The sequence below is a fragment of the Anopheles moucheti genome, chromosome 3, assembly GCF_943734755.1.
Source record: "Anopheles moucheti chromosome 3, idAnoMoucSN_F20_07, whole genome shotgun sequence".
Taxonomy (NCBI): Eukaryota; Metazoa; Arthropoda; class Insecta; order Diptera; family Culicidae; genus Anopheles; species Anopheles moucheti.
Window position 1 is genome coordinate 31,973,549 of NC_069141.1, and position 20,492 is coordinate 31,994,040.

Sequence of the window (20,492 nt, forward strand, 5' to 3'; positions counted from 1 at the left end):
ATGTCGCTCAAACCGTTCGATATTGAGGTGGATCCACCGGGCGAAGATCTGATGGAGATCGCCCGCCGTGAACTAAGGGAAACACCGGATATTCGTACTTCCGCCGTGGAGGAGCTAAGAGCCCTTCTCAAGGACGCCAAGGATATGCACTTCAGCGAAGAGGAAGAGTTCTTGCTAATCTTCCTGCGTCCGTGCCACTTTTACGCCGAAAGTGCCCTGAAAATGGTGAGTGACGTAGTGCGCCCGAAGCTGACAGAAAACAAAGTGTTAGTGATAGACAACAGCAGTGCGTTGCAAGCACTCGGTCCCCGTGTGAATGGCGATGAGTCAAAAGGGGTTTCTTTCTTTGCCGGGTCCGAGGGTTGGTGTGACTTATCGATATCGACAAGACGACGAACGTCTCCAGTGTCGCGCCATCACAGCCAACCCATTGTACTCAGAGTTCCCGTTGACCATTGTATTCATTTCTTACGCTTGTTTCTCCTCTTTAATGGTTTTGTATCGCCGAAACGATTTGCTTGCCTTGCCGGTGGTAGGAACTCTTGTTACCGCTAATGATCTTGATGCATGATGGGCGAAGTGTGGAGAGAGAGACAAAAAAAAGAGTAATATCTTAACATGATTTTACGTCAGCCAAATTATGAATGTTAATCGAATGAAGGTCGGTGCAATTAGACGAACATTAGGTACGCACCTGCTCAGGAGCGGCTCTTCTTGAGCAGTCTCATGACGCGCTTTGACGTATATCGATCAGTCTGAAACATTCTCACAGGTGTGATAATGGTTCAATAGGCGAATTCTTTGAGTAAAACCCCTTCTCTTAGTCCTCTTATCTCGGTTGCTCTCAGCAAAAGATGAATTGATTAGATTAGATGTAACATGCCATCGTTGCAATACGGTACGGAGGTCTATTTCAAGACCTCCGTGAGTTGATTGCCACTACAGAAAATTCGCACAAAGATACAAACGTAGCATTCTTTCCTCACGAAGTGGGACTTTGCCTCACTGAAATGTCCATATCGGCAATTGAATGCTTTGGAACGGGAGCAATCAGTTCCTTTGGTTTCACTTTTTAAGATAAGCACAGTGAGTGTTCTCCCCCACTGCAAAGCTTGGGCCACCTGAAAGAAGACTTTGTACGTGCTTCTTGCTAACTTACGAACTGGAACACCACCCGATGCTTGAACTTTGGACGAATGACGTCAGGCTAGACGATAGTGATATATCGAGTACGGGTACGGGGGCTGCGATCAATCGCTCAGGTGCTGCGCTCTATCGCGTTATCGCTCCGCTAGTAGTGAGACTCTTTCTTCTTGCACATTCTATTCCTCTAACAGATGCGTCGTATTGCCGAGTTTAAAAAGACGAACCATCCACTACTGCACGCGCTCAAACCGGAAGAGGAGAAGCTCGCCTTTATCGACCACAACGTCGTCAACGTGCTGACCAACCGCGATCAGAAGGGTCGCCGCGTGCTGTTGGTAAACTGTGGTGCGGCCTGGGATCCGAAAGCGGTCAGCTCGGAGCAACTGTTCCGTGTGTTCTTCCTGATACATCTCGTCGCCCAGCTCGAACCGGCCACCCAAATCAACGGCATCGTGGTGGTGCTCGACTTTGACGGACTCTCGCTCAAGCAGGTTAAAGCGCTTTCGCCCTCCTTCTCAAGGCGACTGATTACGTTCATTCAGGACGCGATGCCGCTACGCCTGAAGGAGGTGCACATCCTCAAGCAGCCGTACATCTTCAACATGGTGTGGGCACTGTTCAAACCATTCATTCGCGAGAAGCTGAAGAGTCGCGTAAGTATTACCTCCCACCGGGGGCCTGGGGGGTTGCGTCGTAACCTTGCACACAAATCTTGGTCTCATGACCCGAAAACGGGTACGTTGCCCAACGCAACAGTCAGACTTTAGCCAGACAAACAGACAGCTGCGCCATCAGCTGTTGATGCTGCCCGTTCCCCGTTATCAAGCAACTTTTGGTTTTTATTTTCAATCGGTACCATTCGGCGCGTATAATCACTGTTAGTAAACACAGAGCCAAAATGTTGGCGATGGCCAAACAGATGCAGTCATTTTGTGCTGTTCCAAAATTGCCCCATCATGCTCATGCTTCGATCACGGGGGATGTTTCGCAATCGGAAGTCGACCCCGTTTAATACCCTGAACCTTCAAATGTTTCCCGATCTGCAGATCTTCTTCCACGGCATGGACATGCGGAAGCTGCACAAACACATCGATCCGTGCGATCTGCCGGCCAACTATGGTGGTGATCGACCACCGATCAACTATGGTGGCAAGGAATGGTATCCTTGCGTGTACAACTACATAGACCATATAAACGAGTGGAACACGTTTGGGTTCGTGTCGAATGTGCAGTAACTGCTGGAGAGAGAGAGAAAGACACATACAGCGAAGATGCTTTGACTAGGAGTATAAGCCTGATTAGTACCGATACCCTCCGAATACATTCGAATATTACTAGAACTACTGAGCACTGCTATCTAGGTTAGCTCTTTGGACAACTCTCCCTGCCATACTTAGTGCATTTACCTACAACTTAATAGCCCATAAGGTGGAATTATTGGAGGTAGAACAGCTGCAATGACTTCTATAGATTTAGCTTACATTAGGCGTCTTTCACTCCCAAGGTCTCCACGCAGAGGTAAGTACCGTGTGTACCTGTGTCTGTCTGTTGCTGCATGTCATTCACAAGTCTTCGCCTGCATGTTTCAACGTCGTGCTATCAAATGTGCTACTAATCATGATTTACATCTATCCAGTGTACCCTCCCACCCATCCGGTCATTGCCAGACGTCTGATCACGTTTCAATCTCGCTTCACTTTCGTTCGCAGATCTTCTTCCATGGCAACGACTTAGACAAGTTCCACCAGTACATCAGCGTTGATCGACTGCCAGCCGACTATGGTGGTAATCTGCCACCGATCGACTATGGCGGTCAGGATTGGTATCCGTGTGTAGAGGCACAGATCGATCACATCACCAAGTACCAGCAATGTGGACTCGTTGAATCACACCCGGAGTAGCATATTTTACTTAAAGAAGCTTATTACCAGGTTGTTTGTTGTTCTAAATGGGGGAATATTGCACATTGAGAAGGGTTTGTTTGTAGCTTTTAATAAACCTTACCGATCACACTGTTTGACAGTTGACTCTGATTTCTTTACGGGTTTTTTTTCTACTAGGTTAAGTGTTAAACGCTTATTGGCTGTCTTCGAAGGGTAGCCAAACAACTCAATAAATTATATACCCAATTCCAAAACATCACAACTGTGTACCGGTTTAAAGGTCACACTGTTGGTTTTTTTTGCGATAAGGTGGCAGTGATTAGTGTTGAAATGCGGGAGCACTTAGAACCCCTTCCCGAGGGAAAAATCATTCAACAGTTCATTGCCATAAGGGCCCGGGGGCATTTTTGCTTCCCAGCGGTAAAGAGTTCCCATTCCCAGTGACGTACCTCGATGAGGAAATATTGTGACAAAATCTCACTCAACTACTATTTTCGGCCTTGGATCATCGGAGTAGTAGCGATAACGAGGGAATGGCCACACCGTTAGGGGTAAACGCAGGAAGTGGTACGGCAGTTACACCAGCATATCAGCTGTTTCGGTTGACACGTTTCAACAAGCAAACAGCAGCAGGCCTCCACTTATCTTTAAAATACAAATCAAATCGCAAAGAAACTCATCGCGCCGTTAAAAACACCGGAGAGGCGGATGGAAAAGAACGCACCGAGGAAGGAAAGGGGTATCGGGGATTAAGTAGCCGGCCAGAGGCGATTCTTCCTGCCCGTTTCGATTGTGCCAGCGTAGCGCGGGTGTTGGTGACGCAGAAGCTAAATTTCATTTTTTACTCCAATCAGTACCTTCAAAGACCCTGCCCGAAAAAAAAAACTGCCAACACAAATTGCCAACTTATCGCTCACTGGCAGTGGAAATGAGGGGTGATACCGGGTGATACAGATGGGGTGGGTTTGCAGTGCACGCGCGCGATTTTGTTGTAATCGATGAGTGTCGGTGCGCAAACACATTCGTGTGGTAGCCGCGAAACGAAGCGGTCCTGATTTTTTGGAGCAGGCACAACTCGGCGATCAGTTCTTCCCGATCGATTTGTGACATTTGAGCGTGAAGAAGGATCGTGTTTCAGAAGGTTCGAGATACAAACACAACGAAGATGAAGACGATAGCACAGCCACCGTTTGACATAGTGACGGAACCACCGACCGAGGCGTTGCTCGAAGTGTCCCGGCGTGAGTTGCGCGAAACGCCGGAGGTGCGTGAGCAGGCCATAAAGCAGTTGCGCGATTTGCTGCACAATGCCACCGACCTGAACTACGCGGACGATGACGACTTCCTGCTAATCTTTCTGCGCCCGTGCCACTTCTATCCGGACAGTGCGCTCAAAATGGTAAGTCAGCGTGTCAGCACACCCTGCCAGCGTATTGTTGTTTATGGCTGCACTAGCATTGTAACTTGATCCTTACCGTACTTGTGCGCACTAATCAGTTTCGAAGTCAAACGACCGGCCATATTCGGCTAGTGCCTTCGTGAGGCTCCAAAAAAGGTTATTTTTACCAACCAAAACAAAAAAAAAAACAAACCTCCAAGTCCGATAAGCTATTGCATATTTTGGACCGAAAATAAGTGGCTTGATAAGACCTCGGTTGATTAAAGGAAAGGATGGTAAACAGGACGGCCAGATGCATGCAATGTCTTATCGAATCGTACGACTGCGAAAACCGCACTAATAGGTGTATTACTCGTCTCGCCCTCCCTCTCCAAAAAACAGATGCGAAGAATAGCCGACTTTAAGAAAAACAACTTCCCGCTAATGCACAACCTGTCGCCGGAGGATGAGAAGCTCTCCTTCCTGGATCACAAGATTGTGAACGTGTTGACGAACCGGGACAGCAAGGGTCGTCGGATATTGATCGTGAGCTGTGGTGCGGTCTGGGACCCGAAGGCCGTCACCGCCGAGAAACTGTTCCGGATGTTCTACCTGGTACATCTGGTGGCCCAGCTCGAGCCGGCCACGCAGATTAACGGCGTGGTGATCGTGATGGACTTTGAGGGTCTGTCGCTGAAACAGGTGCGTGGTCTATCGCCGTCCTTTTCGAAGCTGTTGCTTACCTTCCTGCAGGAGGCCGTCCCGTTGCGGATGAAGGAGTTCCACATCCTCAAGCAGCCGTACATCTTCAACATGGTGTGGACATTGTTCAAACCGTTCATTGGTGATAAGCTCAAGAAGAGGGTAGGTAGACATCAAGTTCGAATTGTTGGAGATCGTTTCTAATTTTTCACTTTTCTCACACTCGTACAGCTCTACTTCCATGGTAATGACATGAAGAAGCTACACAAGCACATCGATCCGGTGGATCTTCCCAAAAACTATGGCGGTACACGACCCGCGCTGGACTACAGTTCCCGCGACTGGTATCCTTGCATCGAGAAGTACACCGAGCACTTCCACCGATGGAACAACTACGGCTACGCTGCTGGCCCTTGAACCCCTCCATTCAGCTGATAGCCAGCATCCTGCATCTGCATCGTTTGTCATCGCATTCCAAAGAGAGGCCAAAAACTACTTACACAAACCACACCAACACACAACCAATCGTGCCATTCGGACGGTGGTGCGAAGTTCAATTAATACGGCTCGCGCAGATAAGCAATCGCGCACTTATGTGACGTCGCGACATAAGCCAACGTGTGATAAGCTCCCTCTTCCCTATCCCTATCAAACTCACTTTGGAGAGAACCATTCGGTTTTGAAGGACGAATTCAAACAGTCGCCATTTTTTACGTTTAGAAACGCTTGCCTGATACGTCTGTGTAAGCACATGGGATCCAAACGGGACACTATTAGTGATTAGAGGGGAAAAACAACAACGCTACGATACGCCCGCTACCAATGTCGATGCGTGCATGCGGCATTTAGAGAGATTAAGCCGGTGCCGCACACATGAACTCGCTGGGCTGTATTTGACGACGGTGTTCTATAGCAATAAATTGAATTCAATTGTCATCGATTAATGAGGCGTGAGGTTTTGATTTTTCTTATCACTGTAGGGATTAGTTCTAGATCAATGTTTAAATTCCAGTCGGATAGCCGAATGCGTAACGACGGCGTTCCATTACACAATGATGGGGTTTCCCTGCTAAGCTAATTGCACTCGCTGATATGGGAGGTGGGTGGATTTGATTCACATAAGCCGGCTTCCTGTGTGGTAAATTGCGATCATACCCAAGGTTTAAAGTACTTTGTTTACAATAATATCGAATAAATTTCAAAATTATAATAGTAGCAGGAGTTGTTCCTAGTCAGCTTCTGAATGACGTAATTGTTAATTATTACCATGCGGCATTAGCCATTAACAGGGCCTAAATGTAGGCAATGCGCAGTACATCTTTTAATGCATCACACTACAGGGCTCGTCGTGGTTGTATTATTTTTTCCTGCAAACAGATTGAATATTTTATCAATTTAATTACAAAACTACTTATTTCGTTGTTGGCAGTGAAGTGTACCGATAGTCCCCAAAATGCGCTATTACAGCGGACCGTTATAACCCGAAAAAAAATCCGCGTATCTCGAATTTCCGCGTAAGTCGAATCCTGGTGCTATTTCGTGTATACTTTAAAATCAAAGATTCGACTACCTTCTCTGCACTTAGCACATTCAACAAATTATACGTCTTGTTGAAAGAATACAGTGAAATCAAATAAATACAAATGTTGCATATGAAAAGGAAAGGTATTTTTGACCAATTTTTCCCCTTTTTGCTTAGAATTTCTCATCGGTCAAACGAACATAAATATCCAATATGCGAAGTGATGAATAAGTTGAATTTTTAATAATTCAAAAAGTATTATTTTCTAAACAATTATGTAGCTATACTGCAGAATAACGGTTATGTAACGATCCCATATGATTTGTGCAAAAGATCGACGAGCACGATCAGTGCTTATCAGTGTTTCATTCTTTACGTAACTGCAAGTCAGTGTTACACCACGGAATCATTGGTGTGTTTCTTTTTCTAAGCTGGAAGCAAAATGAATGCCAATCTGTTTACTTTCAGAGCCATTAACCTAACCGGCAGTGGAACAAAAAATACTGTTCATGAAACCAAGAATTGGATGCAAAGTGCAATCCTTTATTGATTTTAGTTCAATCAACAGATGCCATTGTTGAGATTGTTTTCTTCCCTTAGTGTGTCAACCATGTGCCCCGTCTTCCAGTGAGCTGTGTCAGAATGCGTAGAACCTGTATAGAAGAAACCCCCGTTCAGTCAAAGTCCATTGTAAGCAATTCCTTCCCTGCTATTCCTCACTCGGTTAATCGTTTTGTCACCAAACCGAACTACCAAATAGTCTCAACTACGACCCTGATAAGACGGCTGTTCTGACGCTTCGTTTCCCCGTTATCAATCGCAAGAAGCAGTTGACTTCCTTCAAGTGCTAACGGCCTTTTGCGTTCGTTTGTGTTCGGATTATGTGAATCCAATCAATGTTCTGTCCACCGCCCCCGGGTGAAGTGTACTGGACGGCGCTCATCATCGTTTATCTCTTCACGGCACCTTGCAGGGGATTGGGCAGCGAAGCTGATAGTGGAAGACGACCCTAGAAGACGCTGCCAAATGTTAGCGCGTCCGATAGAAAGCATCGAACCTAATCTCCACGAAACTCCACGAATCGATGCGGCAAGGGTATCAGTGTAAAGGCCGAGCACGTAAACAACCGGGCTCTGGATGACTGATAACAGTGGCAGCGGCTGAAGCAGCACCAGAGAATGCATAGTGTAGACGGTCACAAACGTTCGTGACCGGGATCTAACAGGAGTCACAGTGTACTGCTGATCATCGTTGTGGACGGAGGTGGGCTAGAATCGAGTGACCATGGGAAAGTTTGAGCTGGAAGTAGCGCCTCCGAGCGCGGAGTTGTTGGAGATCGCCAAGCAGGAACTCCGCGAGACACCGGAAGTCCGTGCAGCGGCCGTTGAGGAGCTGCGTAAGCTGCTGGAAGCGGCAACGGATCTCAACTACCACAACGATGAGGAGTTCCTGATCATTTTCCTGCGCCCAACCAAGTTCTACCCCGAAAGTGCACTGAAGTTGGTAAGATTGTGCGTCCCCCGTAATGGCGAACGCTCCCTGCATAATGCCTTCTGTTGCCTGTTGTAGATGCGGAGCATTGCGGAATTCAACAAAAACTACAAGGAAACGCTGTTCAACTTGATGCCGAGTGATGTGCAGAATGTGTTTGTCGAGCACAACATTGTCAACATTCTGACCAACCGGGATCAGAACGGGCGGCGCTTGATGTTCGTGAATATGGGTGAAGTCTGGGATCCGAAGGCGGTGTCGGAGGAGCAGGTGTTCCGCGTGCTGTACACGATTCACAAGCTGGCCATGCTGGAACCGGCCACTCAGATCAACGGTGTGGTGGTGATCTACGACTTCAAGGGGATGGGAATGAAGCAGGTCAAGGCGATGTCACCCGGTGGCGCTAAGCGTCTGCTGACGTTCATCCAGGAGGCGAGTCCGCTGCGTGTAAAGGGCATCCATTTCATCAACCAACCCATGCTCTTCAGTATGGTGTGGACTCTGTTCAAGCCCTTCGTGAAGGAGAAGCTAAACAAGCGTGTAAGTATGAGTCACTGTTGTGGTGGGCGCTATGGAACGCGTATCAAACCCCAAACGTATCGCTCCATTGTAGATGTTCTTCCACGGCGATAAACTCTCGAAGCTACACGAACATGTACACAAGGAGTACCTACCGTCGAACTATGGAGGAAGTCTTCCCGCGCTGGATTATGGTGGCAAGGATTGGTACCCGGTGGCGGAACAGCATCTCGAGTTCATCAAGAAATGGAACTCGTGCGGATTTAAGTAAACGATGACATGCTGGAGATTTGGAGACACTGCCACTTGCATCGTTATCAACACACCCCTGCAGTCTCATTGACCGTGGCCATCCAAACGTTAGAACTGAAAGAGAAAAAGAGGAAGACAGAGTAAGAAACGAGCTCGCACGCCGTCTAAGCCGTTATCAATCGGTCGTTGTACGTTCCCAATAGACGTCAAACGATTGTTTCTACTGTCCTCTTCAGCTCCCTCTCTATTGCGACGCTTATCATTCATCTTCCGAACGGATCCAAGTGTTTTATATTTAGTTTCGACTTTTTCGTTCCCCTGTGTGCAATTCCGAAGCACAGTGGGATCGTTGCCGCAGCACATTGAATTTCGAACGTCAAAAGTCATGTTGCATTTTGTGTTGCTTTTGTTATCAGCTGTTATGAGTTACTTGCATAAATAAAGCTTGTAAATGATTCACTGTGATGAGTTTCATTTTGAAGGATATTCCGTGTTGAAGTGGATATCTTTAAGGGTTGATAAATTGTCCTATCTTAAAGAAAAATTAATTACACATTTATTTTTAGAACCTCCACGTCGATTATCACATAGAAAGTCACTGTAAGGTAGCCACATTTTATATCTTACGCTAGCGTAGCAATAAATGTTCCCACCCGATGCCTAACATCAAATTCATCAACCGTTGGGTTGTAAATCGATTTCTATAGTCAACGCTTAAGAAAATACCCCCCCACATGCACAAAACATGCTCCAGCTTAATCTTATCGTAATTGATCGCGAAGGATTAAACCGCCCCCTCGAGCAAAGGTCACCAGTGATAGGGAACGGTGTGAACAGTGAAACAGCAAGAATTGAGTTGTTTTGTTTTAAATTTTAAGTAAAAAAAAGTACTTTAATTCGTTAAAATGGTCTAAAGGTTTGAATGTTGTTGTCTCTATTTGAAACCGCACGTATTCCACTTGGTGATGAATTCGTTAAACTGCTCAGCAACCGGGTACCACTCCTTGCCGCCGTAGTCCAGTGCCGGGAGAGTTCCACCGTAGTTGGCTGGCAGATACTCCTTGGGGACGTGCTCGTGCAGCTTAGCCATCTTCTCACCGTGGAAGAACATCTGTTAACATCGCAAAACGTCACCATACCATAATTAGATCACGATCCATTCTTACTCTGGCTACACTACCGCAACCACTCAGGGTCGCTGGGGACTTTCTACTTACACGCTTGTTCAGCTTCTCCTTCACGAAGGGCTTGAAAAGAGACCACACCATGTTGAAGATCATCGGCTCGTTGACGAAGTGGACAGCCTTCATGCGCAATGGACAGGCTTCCTGGATGAAGGTCAGCAGACGCTTGGCACCGCTCGTCGACATGGCCTTCACGTGGCCCATGCCCATGCCCTTGAAATCGTAGATCACTACCGCTCCGTTGATTTGAGTGGCCGGTTCGAGGACAGCCAGCTTCTGGATGGTGTAGAGCGCCCGGAAGATCTGATCCTCGGCCACCTCCTTCGTGTTCCACTTCTCGCCCATATGCACCACCATAAGGCGGCGACCCTTCTGGTCCCGGTTAGTGAAGATGTTGATCAGTCCATGGTCGACAAACACTGGCTTCACATCCACCGGCATCAAGTTGTGCAGCAGATCCTTGTAGGTCTTGTTAAACTCGGCTACATTGCGCATCTTGAGCAGACAAACAGCGAGAGGGAAGGACACGGTACAGACTTCGGAACTTTCTTCGAAAAAACCTTCCTTAAACTTACCAACTTCAGTGCACTTTCGGGATAGAACTTGGTCGGGCGCAGATAGATCAGCAAGAACTCGTCATCGTCCGGGAAGTTCAGGTCGCTAGCCTTAAGCAGCTTGCGCAGCTCCTCAATGGCGGCCGCACGGACTTCTGGCGTCTCTCGCAGCTCCTGTTTTGCAATTTCCAACAACTCAGCGCTCGGTGGCGAACGGTCAATCTCAAACGGACCCGGCATCTTGAACAGTCGGCAACACAGCAACAAGGAACTCGGAGTCGGAAAGACGCCAGCGAAAGTAGAACCGATGGGTCGTTTGGTGCGATTTAAGTACTCGAACCAGGCATCTGGTCGATTATCGGTGGATTGGATTACAGATACGATGCACACTGCAACGGTACCCGTTCGTCCGATTAGGTTGAAATCCCCCCCGCGAAAAACGGGCTGTCGTCTTATCAGAAAAGGGGTTTACATAACGAATGTTTTGGAGCAAATTTTGTTGATACAGTTGGTAGTGAGTTTACATTTTTTTATGGAGACGCTGCCTTGAACCTTCTGTAACCTTTGTTCATTTGGCGAACAAGATATGTGGAGCGTAAAGCTGTGTTCATAACAAAAAAAAAAGAAAAGTACTGCAGGTGCATTCGACGTGAGCGACAGGTTTCGAACATTTTGGAATCCGTCGGTTTCAAAAAGAAGTAATAAAGGAATATTTCAAACTTGTTCATTCTATTCTTCGACCATTCTCACACTTCGCTAATGGAAAGCTTTAGATCGATACCGCACACTGTACAAGATTCAACGAACCGTGAAACGTGATCGTCAGCACGACTACTGCACAAAATCATATGCCGCTTACCAAACACACGCAGCACAGATGGAAAATAGTTATCTTTCCATCATTGCGCCGCTTCATCCGGCACAGAGGGCAACACTCTGAGGGGGTGTGTGTACGTGATTGATGGTTACCCGCCGCAAGTTTGTCGTGTCCGGTTCGTATAGTCGTCTTTAATGCGCACTTACCTCGTATTGACAATCTCATTAAACAGATACAGTGCCTTTAAAAACAATGAATTAAATTAATGCAATTACACGATTCCAAGGGTTTTTGGAAGCTAAATTACATACTGCGAATAATAATTAAGAGCAAAACGCCCTCAAGTATGCAACCCGCATGACAAAGATTGCGCAACAAACGCTTTTGTTACGATCTTTACGTCTGCTCGGGGTCATCACACATGCTTGTTCTGCTTTTTTCAATCTTCCTACCACTATGCTTTCAATTACGGTCTCGAGAAGATTGCAAGCGGCTCGATCAAGCAGATGGTGTGTTGTTTCACAACCATTTCAATGTTTGCTGTCTGAAGTATCAGGCAAACGTGAAGATGATATCCATCACGGAGGAATCGGCCACAACTGAGCGCCATCTGATGCAAACGAACTGGAATAACAGCGAGAATGAAAGACTGAAGTTGAAGCATTACGCTGAGTAGCAACCATTTGCGTAACCGATCGAAAAGGAATAGTTTTGCCGGTACAACACTAATATTTGTGGACAAATAAAGCATTTAACCGTAATTTTTAAATTTGTTAATGTACTAACATTAATAAATAGCACGCCATTTCCTTTCATTGATAGTCCCATCCGCGCTATGAATATCCTTGAGGTGGCTTCATTGTATAGCCTGCGCCCAAATTGCACAGTAAATTCGATTATCACCTCAATCATCCCCCCAATGTCATGGTCTCGCACGAGCAGCCGCAAAAGGCTCGAAGGCCACTGGTGGAATTTTCTGCATGCGGCTGCTGGCACCAGAAACCCGTGAAACAAGTCGCACGGAAAAATAAACCACCAAATTTCCCATCCAGCAGCCACAAAAGTCGTGCGTGTACGTGCATGTTCCCTTCGTCCACAGGTTCGTCGCTTACCGCCCACCGCGGCGTGTGCAGTCTTTCGTTTTACCGCGGGCGATGGATGATAGTGAGCTCAATAAACAAATAAAAACGCATACGCAAACAGACACCGCGCTAGGTAGGAAAAGGTCACCAACACCACGATCGCCGAACGATTCGCCAGATCGGCTCCAAGCGCACGTCAGAACGTCAACGCTCCCACGGAAGTCTATAAAGCGAATGGCGAGATGATCGGACGGTTTCATTCATCGCACAGCTCGGGAACGAACGTAGCTTTTGTGGATGTAACGTTTCGAACAACAGTCATCGTCGAACCGTGGTGCGGTGTGGACCGTTTTGTTTGTTGTGCAATTTTCACTCTGCTTTATTCAAACTCAAGAAAGAAACCCCTCTTGATCCGTGCGTGCGTGAGTGCCTTGGCGGTGGTTCGCGCGTTTGTGTATACCCTTCAACCCCCGAGCCGGTTCGGGTCTGTTTTGGAGTCGAGTGGTGTTGCGTGTGGTGTAGGACACAGCAAAAGGCTTTTTTTAGGAAACAAAACCTGACACAGTGCGAGACTGCGGCAAACACACCATCGGGCTCAAGGTCGCCGGGCTTGAGAGCTGCTAGATTTGTTGAATTTGGTTTTGGAGGTGGTAATTGGAGGATTGTTCGTGTGGTTGGTGCATACAGCTAGCGTCCCTGATTCACCATTAATGCCTTCGGTTGGAAAGTGAAAACCCTTGGTAATATCTAGCGCTACCCTTAAAATCCCCCCCGGCGATTAAAGTGAACACAAGTCTGAACCGAACCAAAAATGTCGATCAAATACAACGAGAAGAACTACCCGTACATCGATCTCGGACGGGGCTACATCATCTATCTGCAAGACGATGACTACACCGACCAGCAATGGATCGTGAAGGCAGAACAGGAACTGAACGAAACACCGGAAAATAAGGCTCGTTCGCTGGAGCAGCTCCGGGAGCTGCTGCGGGGCGAAAAGAAGCTTACCGTGCCGCTGGACGACGAAAAGTTCCTGCTCAAGTTCCTGCGCCCGATGGCGTACGATGTGCAGAAGGCGTTCGACTGCATCCGGCATACGTTCGCGATGAAGCGCAGCTACGGCAAGGATTACTACGAAGGTCGTATCAAACCATCGCACATACGGCACATCTACGATTCCGGCATGGTGAACTTCCTGCCGCTGCGTGACGACGACGGAAGTGGTATATGCGTGACCCAGCTTGGACGTAAGTACTTATGCTGGGATGCCAAGCTGCAATTTGCATTCATTAACAATAGACCCAACCGAAACCTCCACGAAGCGTTCGTTGACCCCCGTGCTTCAAGTCAAACGCGGATCGGACTGTGACAGGTTTTATTTGCGTAAAACTCTCCATATGCTCCCAACAAAACCTGTTTAAAATCTTCATCCCTCATGGCCATTGCCTATAGAAACCTTGTTGCCGATATTCGTAATCTTTCGTGGCGAGTGGATCGAAGTTGTTGGGGGTTTCGTCCTCCAACAGTTTAAAAATTCTACACCGTTAACGTCAGCAATACATTTGCAACAGTCTCTTTTTCGTGCTGGTTTTGGCGTTCCATTTAGGTCTCTCCTTCTGCTGGTGGTTTGAAACATGATCATGCTATCATGCTGCTATAAAGCCATTTGTTTCGTACCATTGCTTGGTTAAATGTGTTGCCAGCATTAGGGCTGATGAAATGGAAGCTGTGGTGGTAAATCTGCACCCACCAATAAGTTGGTGAGGGTGAGCATTTTTACTATAACCCTATCACCCATTGTGTTCCGATCAACACGGGTGTGATCGTGTGCTCATTCTCTATTGTGTTTAAAGCTTGATAGACTGGGGTGACTTTAATTTCAACACAACTCGCTGGTACCTTTAAATCGGTTTGAAATGAAATTGTGGAATAAATGAAACAAATGATTACACAATGAACAAAGAATGAACAAAACTGGTGGCAGTCACGATAATGACTCCAAATATTACTGAGTACTCTATTTATACGTTAGTAGGGCAACTAAAGTTTCTTCATAATGTCCTACAAATCATTGTTTTATGGAACAAATCTTGATGAAGTTGTTAAATTAACTACTCATTTCTTTTCCTGTTATCATTCCCGAATGGTTGAAGGCCTCTTTTTTTTGACGATCGTACCATTATCACCGTGGATGCGATCTTGACCTATTTTCTGCGTTTATAGCATCCGTTGTCGGTGCTATTGCATAAGTGACCCTCACAGCTATCCGTTGCGAGACGGGTGTTACTTTCATCGAGAATTGTGACGCACCGGCACACCGGTCACTTTCAGTATTAACCTTGACGTTTGATTCTTGCTTTTTGTTTGACGAAACAAGCAGGAGAAGTACAATGGAATATTCCTACACGGTGAAATCGCGACCAGATTACAAATAGTTACAATTACACGGACGATAGAGGTGGATAGATCGATGGTGACAGTTGGCTTTGCAGTCGGAATCGATAAATATTAATCTGTACCGGTTGGCGGGAGTACAGAAGAATTAGCATCGGGATAAAAATGAGATTACTAGCGATCGTGCGTGACGCTTCTATGACGCATCTCGGAAAAAGCCATTCTCCACGATGTACCAAGAGGGGAATTAATTATTGGAATACATAAAACCATTCGTTGATATGTTTGCAGTAGATGCATTTTTTTTTAATTTTACCCCCATTATTGTCAATTGTTGTATAGAATAATTTGAATAGTACCTCGCTTCTCATTGTAAGAGTAACTGCTTCAATCTACAATTTAATTATCCTTTTTCAGTAATTGTGATGTATATGACCTTGTAAATTCACAATTTGTGATTAATTTTTTGTGCTTTTTTTTTTGAGGCCTCACAATTCTGGTTCATAATTTTCAATGTCAACAAAATTGTACTGTTTCAAATAAAACAATTTCAATTTTCATAATATGAAAATCTCAGTAGTACGCTTTACGAGCACTAGATGCATGCGATTGCATACTTTTAGGCGTTTATGATAACGCAGTAATGGGAAAAAGTATAATTAGGGTTTTAAATTATCACAAATGAAAATATGAAATACTTTTCATAACTAATAATTAAGTATTTATAAAAGGTAGAAAAAGTAGTCTAAAATTTAGCTATAATAATGACGAATTAATTCATCTTTATCACTACTTATGCGGTGTGAATATGGCGCGCTCTATTTACGAAATCAAAATAAGCTTCCCATATTACCCATAGCCTCCACGGGTGGTTTCACTTTTATGCCCAAAAAGGCTAACGATTTCCTGCAAAACAAATGAATCACTCGACAAACTTTGAATAGCACCCCAAAAGAAGCTAACCATAAATGCGGGTCACGCCTGCATGACTTTCGCGCGCTGGTAAAAGATTCAATCTAATCCGGCAGTAAACACCTTCCTTCCGGGGTTTTGTTTTGGTTTGGGTTTTGTTCTGGTCCGTAAAGCTAAACCCGTTTAACCTTTAGGGCAGCGTGTCATTTACAACTCTTTGCGCTTCTTTTGCAATCCCTTTTTCGCCCATCGCCAGGCAAATGGAACACTTCGAAGGTATCGATGTACGACGTCGTAGCATTGTTCCGCATCAACATTGAAGCCTCGCTGATGGATCCGCTCGTGCAGGTGAACGGCATACGTATCATCTTCGACTTCGAGGGACTTTCGATGTCGCACGTGGCGCAGGCCTCGCCGAAGCACGCGATGGTGAGCCTGCAGTGGATCCAGAAGTGTTGCCCGCTGCAACTGAAGAGCATCCACATCGTCAACAACTCGATGCTGTTCAACGTACTGTTTACCATCTTCAAGCCGTTCATCTCGAAGGACCTGCGGGACAAGATGCACTTCCACAACCGTGACTTTAGCTCGCTGACCAAGTGCATCAGCGCGAAGTGTTTGCCGCCCGCGTACGGCGGTACGCTCGATGCACCCGAGTGCGAAGGTCAGCTGCTCGGCGACTTCATGCAGCTTTACGATAAGCACTACGAAAGTAAGTCGACGGTCAGGTTCACGTGTCGGTGACGAAGGTGGTGACTAATGCATGTGTTTTCTTCTTTTCCGCTGTTGACCCGATTCTTCTGGAATGCCCCTTCACGCAGCAATGGACGCGTATGGATACGACGAGAGCAAATGAAAATGCCAACAAACACCCTGCCAGAGTGTTGCTGCCGTGTTACTGCCGCCAATCTGTGATCTATACCGCATCGCAAAAAAACCCGCCCCCTACTCTCTCTCTCTCCCTCCCTCCCAGCACTACTCTCCAGTATGGTCGGTTCTATCACCATCCGCCTTACCGTCACATAACAGAACAGATCGAGCTGCCAGGTTCGCGATTAGTGTGCAAGCGATTAGGTAAGCGCGGTGGGACACCGTGACATGCTTGAGGGTTAATGGTAAGATGCTTAATGCAAGCAGACTACCACCACCACGACGACGACCGGGGGGACGCATTTTGGGCGGATTGGGAGTGTTGACATTGAAACGTCTCGGTCAGCGTCTCGTGCCACACAGCGGGACATTATTTCTCACGGGCATAAATTAAAGTTCAAGTGCCGCACTGCGTATGCGTGTGTTTGCGCGTGGTGAAGGGCAAGATGAAATGAAGACAAGTTTATTTATTGGTTTTATTAGAAACGTGCGGCAATGTATGTTTTTGTGTCGATCGAACATGTTTGAGGTTTGTCGGAATGGAGCAAACGAGTGCTAAATTTAACTATAAGTGAAGGTACTGTAAATCTGTGTTTTGTTTTCCGATTTAGAATATCGTTTACCGTCAGTGTGAGTGAAATAAAATTACAATTATCAACCATCTTATATTATGAAAACTGTGTTAATATTGCTAATTATTTTTTTAACTCATCGAACTGGGAAACTACTATCGTGAGATTTGGCCTGAGGATCTCTCGTTCTTTGTAAGAATATTATGTCCTACTCAATCGATAATTTTGTCAACATGTGTACAAGTCTTCTTTCACAATACTTATCACGACTTATCACAATTGATTAACCAGAATATAGTCCAAGTACAGGTAGTCCCCGAGATACGCTATTATAGCGGACCGTTATAACCCGGGAAAAATCCGCGTATCTCGAATTTCCGCGTAAGTCCAATCCTGGTGCTATTTCGTTTATATTTCAAAATGGCACAGTCGACTTCCTTCTCGGCACTTAGTTGTTCAACAAATTATTCATCTTTTTAAAAGATACGTTAAAATCTAATAAAAACAAATGTTTTAAATAAACATGGAAGATATTTTCGACCAATTTTTCGAATTTCAATAGATTTCGTCATCTGATTTTTTATGTTTTGTGCTTAGAACTCATCACCGAATTCGCGTATAAGAGAAACCGCGTAGCTCGGGGACTGCCTTTACTCAAATACGCCTCTGAGACATAGAATCCGCCGTAAACAAATGGGTGAAATATCTAAGATTCGAGAGAATGATGTCTTGAAGTGTTTTTGGGAACTCTGTACAATGCCCTTAATATTAACTCAACGAATTAGACTCTCAAGCTCCGGTGGTCATGTCATTAGAATGACACCAGACTTTCAGGCCAACCAATAAAGTCTTTTCAGACCTGCTAAATGCATTTCAGCAGAAGTTAACTATATTAAGATGGTGGGTATCCTTACTATGCGATTTATCTATTGTCCAACAATCTAACAAGAGACAACATCCCAACTGAATTAATCACAAGCATCTTTTCTCAACGGCATAATTACTTGTCCTGATTTATTTATTTACTCTTTTGTTTATTTACCTTTTTATGTCGCAAAACATTAGACAAGCTATGGCATTCCTTTTAATAAACTTCCTGAATGACGATTCCGTGATGTAGCAAGTGCACAACTTTTGGCCATTTGACAACAAATATCCTTTTCCTTAAGATTCTTTTACCTCGGGCACGTACCCATGTGTCTCCTCTTCTGCAATCCACAAAAAAAAACATGCAAATAGAGTCACTTAATATGGTCTTTAACGCTTCCCTCGTTTATCACACGTACTCTCGAATTTCTCCTTGTAACAATCCAACAGCTGTCCGATGACTGCCCCATCGTACTCCACCGGCAGCTCGTACGTTCCGCCCAGAAACGAGGGCAGACAGTCCGCATCGATGTGTTCGTGCAGCGATTTAAACTCCACCCCGTGCAGGAATATCTGAAAGCAAATGGGGGGCGCATAGTCCGCAGACGACGCACTCGACGCGCTTAATATTCAATCAATTGCATATTCTCTTACATCGGCACCAACCCGCTGGCTCCATTTCTTCCCCAGAAATGGTTTGAATATCTTGAAAAAGATGTTAAACATGCGCGCATTGTTGACGATGTGTATGCCCTTGATGCGATGGGGCGAGTTCTTCTGCCCATGGTCCACGACCGTCTTCACGAACTTGGGCGGAAACTGGCCGATATGCGACAGGGACAGCTTGTCGAAGTTGATGACGAACACGATGCCGTTCAGCTGGGTGGTCGGCTCTTGGCCAACCGTCTCCATTAGCATGTTGGTGCAGCGGATCACCTCCAGCGACGGCACTTTCGTGCAGTTCCATTTTGCTGCAAAAATTAAATGCAATGCCGGGCTGGCGATTAGACGTTGCACGGGTGCGACCGGTGTGCGAGCGTGTTTACCTCCCATTTCCATGTACAGTATGCGACGCCCGTGTTGATCGCGCTTCGGTAGAATCTGTACCACACGATCCTCGAGAGCGTTTTTAACCGAGCTCGTCGTCAAGTGATCGGAGATGAAGTTTTCTTTCGCTTTCATGCGGTAAAATGCTTTCATCTGGAGCGTTTCAAAAGGGAGCACACGTTAATCATATCAGCACGTTCTCGGGATAATGCCATCCAATCACTCACCATGTCGAACGTACTATCGGGATAATACTTCTTGGGACGCAAGAAACGCCTCATGAACGACTCATCCTCCACCGGAACTCTCAGCTGCTTTTCCTCTAAAACACAACACAACACCAACCAATTAACACAAAACAGCTGCTGCACTGATGCGATGAACTAGTGTGACCTCCAACACTTACGCTGAATTAACTCGCGAAGCTTCCGAATGGACGCATCCATCACGTCGTTCGTTTCGCGCAACTCTTTAGCTGCCTTTTCCTTCGAAACCGCGTCCGTAAATTCTGCCAAATCGAGCGCCAACTTTACGCCATTTCCAAAATCAACAAACGGAGCTTTTAGCTCGTCGTAACGCAAAGCCATCGTAAGCGAACGCAGCAGCGATTGCCGGATGATTCCCGAAAGACACCAACAGGGAACGGTGATGCTTGCGTGCGGCCAGAACCAGTGCACGCGTCCGAAAGCGAGTTGGCGTTGGCGAGCAAGAACGCCACCAAGAACGATTGGGATTGCTTAACGCACACAGCTTTAGCTATGCGTAACGAACGAAGAAACGCTGAAGAAAACGGTCCACAAACCGGCCGGCATACCCCCGGCCCTGGGAACATGATCTGGACAGAGGGTGGTGAAGGCGGTTAAGATCAAATTCGTTCCCGAGTAAGCGTTTCGGTCGCTTAGCCACTGTTTTGCAAAACGGATAACACAGGCAAAGCAAAATGATTTGTTACATGTTGGTTGCAGATATAACATGCTTAATATTAAACAATTTTAAAAGGTTTCAGGCTGTAGATCTTTAAAACACCCCTTCTGATAAATATTCAACGAGTCGGAAATAAATTCTTCAAAAATTCACATTGACTGGTTGTATACAAATATGATGAATATTGCATACAAGTTGTATGCAAGCAATCGGCAATCAACGGGAGCTTTTGCTTTTTCCAATGGAATCACGCGGCAACAACACCTAAAGCTACTTTGATCGCTCTGCAGGGGTCGAATAAGTAGAAAAAATGAAAAATGAATAAAAAAATAAATAAAAGAAACTAATATTAATTGATATATATTCCAAACACAAT

The 20,492-nt window shown here is 45.9% G+C and overlaps 6 protein-coding genes across 6 annotated transcripts; 4 read left to right on the plus strand and 2 right to left on the minus strand.

Annotated features, from left to right (window-relative positions):
- Window positions 1–2,976, plus strand: LOC128301946 (clavesin-1-like). The gene is made up of 4 exons (XM_053038631.1): window positions 1–225; window positions 1,338–1,799; window positions 2,193–2,664; window positions 2,856–2,976. Exons 1-3 carry the CDS (start codon window positions 1–3, stop codon window positions 2,379–2,381), a joined length of 876 nt encoding a protein of 291 aa, XP_052894591.1. The 3' UTR covers window positions 2,382–2,664; window positions 2,856–2,976.
- A 1,218-nt stretch (window positions 2,977–4,194) lies between these two features.
- Window positions 4,195–5,526, plus strand: LOC128301948 (clavesin-1-like). Its single transcript, XM_053038633.1, has 3 exons — window positions 4,195–4,428; window positions 4,810–5,271; window positions 5,341–5,526. Exons 1-3 carry the CDS (start codon window positions 4,195–4,197, stop codon window positions 5,524–5,526), a joined length of 882 nt encoding a protein of 293 aa, XP_052894593.1.
- Window positions 5,527–7,712: 2,186 nt separating this feature from the next.
- LOC128302437 (retinaldehyde-binding protein 1-like) lies at window positions 7,713–9,337 on the plus strand. Its single transcript, XM_053039259.1, has 3 exons — window positions 7,713–8,134; window positions 8,201–8,662; window positions 8,736–9,337. The coding sequence occupies exons 1-3, from the start codon at window positions 7,916–7,918 to the stop codon at window positions 8,910–8,912; spliced, it is 858 nt and encodes a 285-aa protein (XP_052895219.1). The 5' UTR covers window positions 7,713–7,915; the 3' UTR covers window positions 8,913–9,337.
- A 490-nt stretch (window positions 9,338–9,827) lies between these two features.
- Window positions 9,828–10,871, minus strand: LOC128304609 (retinaldehyde-binding protein 1-like). Its single transcript, XM_053041815.1, has 3 exons — window positions 10,653–10,871; window positions 10,111–10,572; window positions 9,828–10,004 (listed from the first exon to the last, which is right to left on the minus strand). Exons 1-3 carry the CDS (start codon window positions 10,869–10,871, stop codon window positions 9,828–9,830), a joined length of 858 nt encoding a protein of 285 aa, XP_052897775.1.
- A 1,933-nt stretch (window positions 10,872–12,804) lies between these two features.
- Window positions 12,805–17,372, plus strand: LOC128301822 (alpha-tocopherol transfer protein-like). The gene is made up of 3 exons (XM_053038455.1): window positions 12,805–13,777; window positions 16,093–16,548; window positions 16,658–17,372. The coding sequence occupies exons 1-3, from the start codon at window positions 13,342–13,344 to the stop codon at window positions 16,690–16,692; spliced, it is 927 nt and encodes a 308-aa protein (XP_052894415.1). The 5' UTR covers window positions 12,805–13,341; the 3' UTR covers window positions 16,693–17,372.
- Window positions 17,373–18,317: 945 nt separating this feature from the next.
- LOC128304465 (retinaldehyde-binding protein 1-like) lies at window positions 18,318–19,779 on the minus strand. Its single transcript, XM_053041656.1, has 6 exons — window positions 19,599–19,779; window positions 19,420–19,514; window positions 19,192–19,345; window positions 18,812–19,116; window positions 18,565–18,718; window positions 18,318–18,486 (listed from the first exon to the last, which is right to left on the minus strand). Exons 1-6 carry the CDS (start codon window positions 19,777–19,779, stop codon window positions 18,443–18,445), a joined length of 933 nt encoding a protein of 310 aa, XP_052897616.1. The 3' UTR covers window positions 18,318–18,442.
- Window positions 19,780–20,492: the final 713 nt, after the last annotated feature.